Genomic DNA, 9100 nt, shown 5'->3' with positions numbered 1-9100 from the left:
TAACACTATTTTCTTGACCGCTTGCTTGTGCTGCCTGGCGTGGATGGAGCGCTCAGGGCAGGATGGCAGTGATGGAGTGAGTGTCGGATGGAGCAGGGGAGCAGGTCAGGGAGGTTTTAGGGTCACCTCGTTTCTCTGGAAGCTGCAAAGATGCTTTCCTCGATGCCCAAAAGCAGAGAGTGAACTCCAGGACAGCACCGCTGGGATTTCAGCAGCCCAAACTGAGCATCAGCGAGTAAACAATCCCTGAGCCTGTTTCCAGCTAGAATTTCCTAGAAAATAATAGTAATTGCTGGAAAAACCCAGGTGTCCTCGCCAAGACTGCAAAACCTCACTCCAAGGGATGAAAAGCCAGTAGATGGAGACGCCGTATCCCGAGTGGGGAAGAGCTGATCCCTGGGGAAGGGGGGATGCTCTGCATCACCTTCCCAGGGGTTTCTTTCAGCTGCTTGCTAGCCTGGCTCTTGGATGGAAGGCTGCTTCTTGCAGGGACTTGCCTGCATGGAAAGTCTAAACCCCTCCGAGCGCCAGCGGCGCCTCTCTGCCCTCCGGGAGCTGGGGATTAGATCAGGAAATGAGGCACAAGCAGAGGTAAGAGGTTTCCTGAAATCTTAGCCAAGGCTCGAGTTATTAAACCAGCCTTCCTGAGCTTAAGAAAAAAAAAAAAAAAAAAACCAACCAAAAAAACCCCCGAAACCCAAAAAACCCACCATACAACCCTTGGAGATTTTTGCTTGGCAATTTTAAAAGCAAAAGGGACCCAGGTGCAAGGGACCTGCTTGCACCTCGTTTTTCCCCCCCTGCACCGGGGTGTTTTCTTTGGCTGGGGTTTTGCAGGGTGTTCCCCGCCTCGGGGGGCGGTTTGCAAAGTCCATTTAATTATTAACAGGCGGCTCCTGCCGTTAGCTAGAGGTTAGCAGGGCTGGGGCCGAGGACAATGCGGCGTTGCAGGGCAGGCACAAGCTTTGGGGAAGCGGCTGTTCGAGGGGCTTGGAGTCGTTTGGAGGGTTTTCTCCATCCTTCAGACTGGAAAACCAGGCTCCATATGAGACGGGAGCACCTTAAAAAAGCCCTCTGCCATCCTTCCCAGTCTGAAACTGTGTTTTTCTCCTTGTTTTTAGAGCAGTGAGACCCCCTCGGTGAGTTTTGGACCAAAAGTGGCTGCAGAAGTGTCCATACCCTGGCACAACGCTTCGTGGGCTTGGTCCAATGGGTGCAATCCTGCCCTATGGGTGAAAAATCACCGTCTCCTCCCCATTGCTGATCCCCATTCCCACGCACGCCGCTGGCCGTCTCCAGAGAGCTTCTCCCTCCATCCCAGCCCTCGAGCACCCACCATTTGCTCTGTTGCTGGGTTTGAAGATGCTTAAAATCTGCAGGTTTTTATCCCCCAGGGCCAGGCTTGGTGTCATTGCTGGGCTCGGGGGGGGGTTTACAGGGAGCATCCCCTCGCCGGGATGCAGCCGGCATCCTGCATCCTCTGGGATGTCACCGGCAAGCCGGGAGAAAGAGGGCCCCATGGCCAGCAGTGCTCGCTCCAGCATCCTCAGCTTGGGTTGGAAAAAGGGGATTTTTTTCTTTTCCTTTTTTTTTTTTTTTTTTTTTTTTTTTTACCCCCCCTCTATCCTGGTATAAAGCTTTAAATCTGCTGCGGGGTTGCAGCATCCTCGCAGCTCTGGGGGAAGATGGAGCGCTAATGCCAAGCTTGGAGCCAGGAGGGGTGATTTGGGGTCCCAGCATCCCAAATTTAGGGGTTTTATCTCGGTTTCCCTAAGAGCAGCCGAGATCACAGAGCAATGCCCTGACACGATCCTTTCATCTCACCCTCCAGCAGCACAAAACCCAGCCGAAACCACACGGGCGTGCTTGGGGCTGCACAAAATCCTCCTCCCTCCTTGCTTTTATGATTTAAAATTCATCGGGCTGAGGGGGGGGGGGTGGAAAGAAAGAAAAAAACCCCAAAACAACTAGCCCTGACGAGCGTTGCATCAATACGCGCTTATTGATTTATTTTAATGACTTGTTATTTTTTCCCCCAGCAGGCAGGGGAGGAGGAAGGGGCCGGCTCAGGTGTGGCATTAGGACCCAGCGGAGCCCCCATGTTGGAGGTAGGAGGTTTTTTGGGTTTTTGTGTGTTTTTTTTTCTTTTTTTTAACTCTCATTTCGGAGTTTTTGAAAGCAGAGAGAAGAGACCAAGGCGGTGGGCAAGGGCAGAAGCAGCACTAACACCCAGAGCGGTAAGGACCAGGCGAGAGAGACCCCCCCACCACAGCCCCCTGCATCAGGCAGGGATGCTGCCCCCCCCCAAAAAAAAGCAAATGGGGCTGAACCCCAACTTTGGGGCTTTGCAAAGTCGCCTTAAAAACTCCACGGGTCGGGGCAGGCAAGCTCGCAAAAGCTGGTTTCAACCTTTTAATCTCATAAAAAGAAAAGGCACCTTATTTTTGGGGTGCTGAAGAGCTAGCGGCCGCGGGGGGGGCCCATCTTTGCAGCCTGACAGCTGTTGTAGTTGGTTTTTAACCACTTCAAAAAGTCTAAAAATACCCTAACGTCTGAAGGAAGCTCTATTTTTTTTTTTTTCCTCCTGGAAAGAGACTGTAGGAAAAAGGGGTATTTTCATATTTCTATTTATTTTGCTCCCCTGGGGGGGGTGGGGGTGGGTGGGGCGGGACCCTTGTGAAAATGTGATGTGTGAGAATGGGGATGGGGGGAAAAAGTTTTTTACCTTTGGTCAAGGGCCAAAAAAAATTTGAATCCTTTCATATTCCCTTTGTTCTCCCACTCTCTGGCAACTGGAGAGCTTACAGAAAAAAAAAAAAAAAGGAAAAAAAAAAGAAAAGAAAGGAAAAAGAAAAAAAAAGCTGGGGGAGGGGGGAAAGGCTGGGGGAAGGTGGGGTTTAGCAGAATGAAAGAGAGAGACTGTGGTGTTCTTTCTTCGGGGTTGATTGTTCCCAGATGTGCAGTTGCAAAAACATCTGGCGCGGTTGGAGTCGCCGGACCCCTGCACGGAGGGGAGAGGAGCTGTGGGGAGGGGGGGCACCCAGCATCCCTCCCCAGCATCCCCCCGGCTTGCTTTGGGAGAGCCAAAGGTGGGGAAGGAGGAGGCTGGAGGTGGCCCCCTCCCCTCCTGGCAGAGTTTGGGTCTGGGGGGGGTGTGGGGTGACCCTCGGCATCGCTCCCAGCTGGGGCTGGAGGTGGCGGCGGCCGCGCCGGTGGCCGTCGAGGAGAACTTTGGCAAATGCCATCGGGGGAAGACGTGACCCGGCTGTCCCCGTTCCCCGGCCAAACCCTGCGAGCGAGCTCCAAGCTCTCCGGCTTCGGGGGGAACCAGACCTCGGGAGAAGCCTTGTGAGCTGCTTTGGTGTGAAAAAACTGGGGCTGGCAGGGCGGGTTAACCCCGAGCAGTGCGACCGCGTCCTTGGGACTGCTGGAGCCATGAGAGGACGCGTGGGACGCCGCTGGAGGTGGGCATCCCTGTGCCCCCCAGCCTTGCCCCGAGCCCTCCCGGGTGGGATACAGGCGCCCGGTCGGGGTGATGTGGGGCAGCGGGACGTCAGCATCCTGGAATCCGGAGAAGTGGCAAAGGTCGGGATAGGCGTCTTACAGCCCCTGTCTGGCACCTCGAGGTAGCCCCAGGCCCCCCCAGGCCCCTGCACAGCCCTGGCCTGGCCAGGACCCAGCTGCTGTCCCCAAGCCAAGGTCTGCCAGCAGCCGCCAAGGCTCCATGAAGCCTCCCAGCCCCTTGCCAAGCGCCTGCCGAGCCCCGAGCCGCACACTGATCTCGCTCATCCCCGCACAATCCCTTTTATCCCAAGACACGTTTGGCCTCGGTTAAACCTGGGCCTGGGGCTTCCTTCGCCGTGGGAAGCAGAGGGGGCTCACGGGGAGCCGGGTCCCACCAAGGCGGGTTGGAGATAGAGTGCTGCTGGTGCTTCCTTGGGACCACTGAGCGCTGACTGCCAGCTGAGCTCGCTGATCTGATCCCAGCTCGGGTAAGGAGCAACCTTCTGGCTTTCCCAAAGCTGGGAAAGGTCTGGCAGGCAGTTGTCAACATCTCCAGTGCCTGCGAGCCTGGGGATGGAGGAGGATGTGGTGCCTAGAAGATGCAGCCCTTTGCCGGTGGTGAGGACATGGTGCCCAGAAGCGGCTGCACTTTGGTGATGGGGCAAGATATGGTCCCCAGAAGATGCTATGCTTTGGTGATCTTGAGGCCATGGTGGTTAGAAGGTGCAACGCTATGGGAATGGTGCAGGATATGGGCTCTGGAAGGTGCTGTGCTTTGTTGGTGGTGCAGGACGTGGTCCCTAGAAGGTCCTGTGCCTTGATGGTGGTGAGGACATGGTGGCTCAAAGGTGCTGTGCTTTGATCATGGTGAGGATGTGGCCAGAAGGTGCCGTGCTTCAGTGATGGTGAGGGCATGGTGGCCAGAAGATGCCGTGCTTTTGGTGATGGTGAGGACGTGGCGGCCAGAAGGTGCCGTGCTTTGGTGATGGTGAGGACGTGGTGGCCAGAAGGTGCTGTGCTTCGGTGATGGTGAGGATGTGGCGACCAGAAGGTGCCGTGCTTTGGTGATGGTGAGGACGTGGCGGCCAGAAGGTGCCGTGCTTCAGTGATGGTGAGGGCATGGTGGCCAGAAGATGCCGTGCTTTTGGTGATGGTGAGGATGTGGTGGCCAGAAGGTGCCGTGCTTTGGTGATGGTGAGGACGTGGCGGCCAGAAGGTGCCGTGCTTTGGTGATGGTGAGGACGTGGTGGCCAGAAGGTGCTGTGCTTCGGTGATGGTGAGGATGTGGCGACCAGAAGGTGCCGTGCTTTGGTGATGGTGAGGACGTGGCGGCCAGAAGGTGCCGTGCTTTGGTGATGGTGAGGACGTGGCGGCCAGAAGGTGGGAGCTGGGGTGGGTGCCTGCTGGTACTGATGCATCCAGCTTGTCTCCCCCCATGCCTCAGTGTCCCCGCTCCGGCCGCAGTGCTGGGAGGACTTCCCCATCCTCACGGCATCTCGGCGCACCAGGAAAGCTGATGTGCTTTATCCCTGATGGCCAAATGCATTCGGTTGGGTTTCAAAGGATTTTTTGGGGAGAATCCAGGGGTGGGTGGGTGTCCCTTCAATTTTCCCCCTGGAGCTTGGCTTGGGATGAGGAGAGCAGCTGGGGAGCCTCGAGCGCCCAAGGCTGCCAAACCCCAGCACCCAGCACAGGATTTTTCTTAAAAGCTCTTTTTCCCTCCCCAAATCTCCACATCCCCTTGGATTTAGGGGATGCCCAAGCAAAGGCAGCCTCCACCGACAGCAGGGACCCCCAAAATAAGCCCTTTGCCAAGGAGCAGGGCTGAAAATCCCAGGAAGGGAGCCCCGAATCTCCAGCTCATGGGTCTGTTGTCACCGGGAGGGGTCCAGATGTCTCCCCCCATGGTGGTGATTCAGACATCCCGGCATTTCTTATCCCCCCTCCTGCCCGCGGGATATTTCAGGGCTTAGTCCTTGCAATTCCCCTGGGAGCGCGTGGTCAGGGCTGGAAGCCCAGCCTGCCTTTTTTGGGGGAAGTTTCTTGATTTTTTAGGGTTTGGGGTTTTTTTGGAGCCAGTCCTTGGGGGCGTCTCAGGCAGAGATGCGGGGAGGGGGCCTGAGAGGAGCTGTGGTTGGGGATGGGGAACGGAGGGGTCTGGGGGTCCGTATCCCTCCCCTCCACTAACCCCTCTCTGCTTCCCTCCGCCCCATCCAGACTCCTCCGGCTGCATCCCGGCCCGCGCTGCTCCTCCATCGCTGCTGTCAGGATGAGAGCGGTGGGGCTCTTCTTGCTGTGTCTGCCAGGTGAGTGCCCCATCCCCAGGGGTCCCCAAGGTAAGGTGGTACCCCAGGAAACCCCAAGAGCCGGCTGCCCCCTCAGTGATGCTTGGGTGCCTGCATCCCCTGGGGCAACCATCGCCTTGCCACCTCTTACACCCCAAAATTAACCCAGAGCCCTGGTGTAGCCTCATATTTAGGCTGGGACTGACTTGAGGTTGGGGGGCACAGAGGCTGCGTGGGGTCTGGCACCAAGGGAGTCTCCTCCTTTGAGGGAACATTGAGGTGGCACCATGGGGTGGCAGAAAATAGGCACCTCAGGGCCAGGACAGCATCCAATAAAGTTGTATTTGTAACCTCCACGAGGGGGCTGGCAAAAGGCAGGATGGAAACGAGGAGGGAGGTGACGGACCCGGGAGCCTGGAGCCAGGAAAACTTTGGGTGAAACCAGCTCCACACAAAGGCTAGTGAGCAGATGGAAAACATTAAGCAGGCGAGGCTGAGGGAGCCCGGGGAAGTGGGGGCAGTGCAGGGGGTAGCGGGCAGAAAAGATAAGTCCCATCCTGGCATCATTCCCAGCGATGCTTTCCTGGTGGATGCTGCCTGTTGCGAGGATGCGGAGGGATGTGGTGGAGGGATGGATGGATGACGGGGCATCACGGTGTGTCCTGGGGATGGGTCCCTGCCGTGCCTGGGGGGCTGGGGGTGACCTGCTCCCCCCTCCAAAGCATTCTGCCTGCGTGATTGCATCAACTCCTGCACGCTGGCCTTGGAACCCCATTTTGCCCCTGGATCTATGGCAGGATTAGCTCCCAGGGTGTCTGCAAGGGATGCAGGGACTGCCATGGTCCCCCGGGGTGTCAGGAGCATCACAGGGGTCAGCTGGATGGTGGCCCCTGCTCCAAGTAGGGTCGTGGTACCCAGGTGCCACAAGACAGCAGGATCACCCGGGATCATCCCCAACTGCACCTGGATAACGTAGGAATCCTGGGCTGGTGCTGGCTCCCTGCCAGCAAGCATCCCACTTTTCTGTCCCTCATCTTCTCCGGGCGCTGTGCCCCTGGGGACAACTGGGGGATGGTATTTTGGGGGTCGATGCGAAGCTGGCAAGGCAGAGGCAGAGCGGGGAGCCCCGAATCCCTGGGCTGGGGGTGGCCGTGCCCCTCCTGGTGATGCTTCTCCCCTGGCTCTGTCTCCCCAGCAGCGCTCCTGGTCCAGGGACAGTACAGCAGGTTTGAAGGCATCACCTACCCTGAGCCGGTGCAATATTCTCAGTACGACCAGCAGGCAGGTTAGAGCACCCTGAACTGGGAAAGGCTTCGCCCCCTCTTTTTCCTTTCTTTCTTGCTTTCTCTGGCCCAACACACGTGGGTCTGATGCCTCTTTCTGTTTCAACACTCTTTGCTCCATCCTTTTCCTCCTGCCCCTTAAATTCCCAACCTCCTCCTCCCACCTTCCCATCTCCCACCTTGCGCACGTGCCTCCCCATTCCTCACACTGCCAATTATATATTAAGCCTTTTTAAGCTTTAAAACCCAAACCCTGGTGGGATGTTGCCCAGGTTCATTGCTGGGGTGGCTGCGGTGGGGTTGACCCATCTGCAAAATCCTGGGGAGCTCATTGCCCGGTCCTGGGGTGTGCTTCTTCCCTAAAACTCATCCTCAGCCTCTGCTCTGTTTTCTCTTTTATTCCCCAGAAATTCAGGATTATTATGACTATCATGGTAAGTGGTTCCCCTGCAGGATGCCAGGATGAGGGAGGCGGGGGGGCAGGTTTTTGGGGTGTGCCTGCACTCTCTGTCTCTTCACAGATGTCACCCCCCGTGCCCCCGAGGAGCAGTTTCGGTACCAGTCCCAGCAGCAATCCCAGCAGGAAATCGTGCCGGCCCCGACCCCAGGTGGGTGGCAGCTGCCAGCCCCCTCCCCATCCCAGGGGATCTCCATCCCTCCCCTGCACCCTTAGCCTGGCTGTGCTCCCCTCCGGAGCAGCTTCACACGTGCCAGCATGAGGATGCTCCAGCCCTAAAACCCAGGGAAAGGGCAGCCAGATGTTTTTGCTCCATCCCTAAATTTGCTCCCCCCATCAGCTGCTGCCCCCGAGACCGAGCCCACAGAGCCAGGACCCCTTGGTGAGTGCTTATTCCCCTCCTCGGTCCTGGGAAGGGGGGCGTTCATCCTCCCTCGTAGCCCAGCTAGGGGAGGGGATGTGCTGCCACGCTCACACCTGGGGTGAAAATTAGAAGCTGGGGGCGGGTGGGGGGGAAGGTGCCGAGCTGCTCTGAAGCCCATCCCCAGGGCATCAGGCCCCCTGCTCTGGATCCCTCAGAAACCCGCTGCCTTTTGGCCTTGCAGACTGCCGGGAGGAGCAGTACCCCTGCACCAGGCTCTACTCCGTGCACAAGCCCTGCAAGCAGTGCCTGAACGAGATCTGCTTTTACAGGTGAGCAGGGGTGGGGGGAAAAACTTCCCTGACCCCCCCCTTTCATATTTCAGGGACCCCCTTCTGCTTTTGCACCACCCCCCCCCCCACCTTTTTTATCCCCCCCGCCCCATCCAGCCTCCGCCGGGTTTACGTGATCAACAAGGAGATCTGTGTCCGCACTGTGTGCGCCCACGAAGAGCTGCTGCGAGGTAAGGGCTGGGGGGGTGCACCCCACATCGGGGGTGTCCCCACCCAGGTCACCCCTTTTCCCACGGTGGAGGGGAGGAAAAAAATCCCAGCCACCACCCGAAGTTGCTTCAGGCATCGCTCCACAACCAGTGGACTGAACTGGGGTGCCATTCTGGGGGGCTGAGCCACCCCCCTGCAGCACTGTGAAACCCCGGTCCCCACTGGGGGTGTCCCTCCCTCCTCCTCCCTGTTTTTCCTACATCCACGGATTCTTTCTTTCCTGCTGTCCCCGCAGCCGATCTCTGCCGTGACAAGTTTTCCAAGTGCGGGGTGATGGCCACCAGCGGGCTTTGCCAAACCGTGGTCGCATCCTGCGCCCGCAGCTGCGGCGGGTGCTGAGCTCGAGGGGAACCCCCCTTCGCCAGCTGCATCCCGGGATCCCAACCCCTTCCCATCTCCTCTCCTGGGTACCCATCCCGCTCCGGATCCTCACCGTGGTGCTAAAGAAACTGTGCATGAAAGAGCATAAAAAAAAAAAAGTCCATTTTTTGTGCACATAATAATTAAAAAAAAGGGGGGGGATTATTTTTATTACTTTCGTTATTATATTGTAAAGGGGGAGCGGTGCAAGCCCCCGCTGCCCCATTTTCTACGTAGAGTATCCAAGAGATAAAGCGTAAGGGTCGCTGCGGCTCCCGACTCATTTT

General features: G+C 57.5%; 1 protein-coding gene across 4 annotated transcripts; it reads left to right on the top strand.

Moving 5' to 3' along the window:
• Positions 1-113: 113 nt before the first annotated feature.
• Positions 114-9085, top strand: MFAP2 (microfibril associated protein 2). Of its 4 annotated transcripts, none has more exons than XM_037382198.1 (11): positions 114-591; positions 1122-1379; positions 2040-2108; positions 5722-5810; positions 6985-7074; positions 7480-7506; positions 7594-7680; positions 7870-7911; positions 8135-8222; positions 8340-8413; positions 8689-9085. In XM_037382198.1, the coding sequence occupies exons 4-11, from the start codon at positions 5774-5776 to the stop codon at positions 8790-8792; spliced, it is 549 nt and encodes a 182-aa protein (XP_037238095.1). In that variant the 5' UTR covers positions 114-591; positions 1122-1379; positions 2040-2108; positions 5722-5773; the 3' UTR covers positions 8793-9085. The 4 variants fall into 4 exon arrangements, with proteins under 4 accessions (XP_037238095.1, XP_037238096.1, XP_037238093.1 ...); XM_037382199.1 differs by having other exon boundaries at positions 2040-2237; positions 6988-7074; XM_037382196.1 differs by having other exon boundaries at positions 2040-2237.
• Positions 9086-9100: the final 15 nt, after the last annotated feature.

The sequence above is a fragment of the Falco rusticolus genome, chromosome 3, assembly GCF_015220075.1.
Source record: "Falco rusticolus isolate bFalRus1 chromosome 3, bFalRus1.pri, whole genome shotgun sequence".
Lineage (NCBI taxonomy): Eukaryota > Metazoa > Chordata > Aves > Falconiformes > Falconidae > Falco > Falco rusticolus.
Note: the sequence above shows the minus strand (reverse complement) of the source record. Positions and strands in the feature narration are given on the sequence as shown.

Excerpts from the sequence above, each read along its gene's own strand:
- MFAP2 (XM_037382198.1), top strand. The coding sequence starts at position 5,774 with ATGAGAGCGGTGGGGCTCTTCTTGCTGTGTCTGCCAG. Across the intron at positions 5,811-6,984 it reads CTTCTTGCTGTGTCTGCCAG|CAGCGCTCCTGGTCCAGGGA; the intron begins GTGAGTGCCCCA and ends CTGTCTCCCCAG. Across the intron at positions 8,223-8,339 it reads AACGAGATCTGCTTTTACAG|CCTCCGCCGGGTTTACGTGA; the intron begins GTGAGCAGGGGT and ends CGCCCCATCCAG.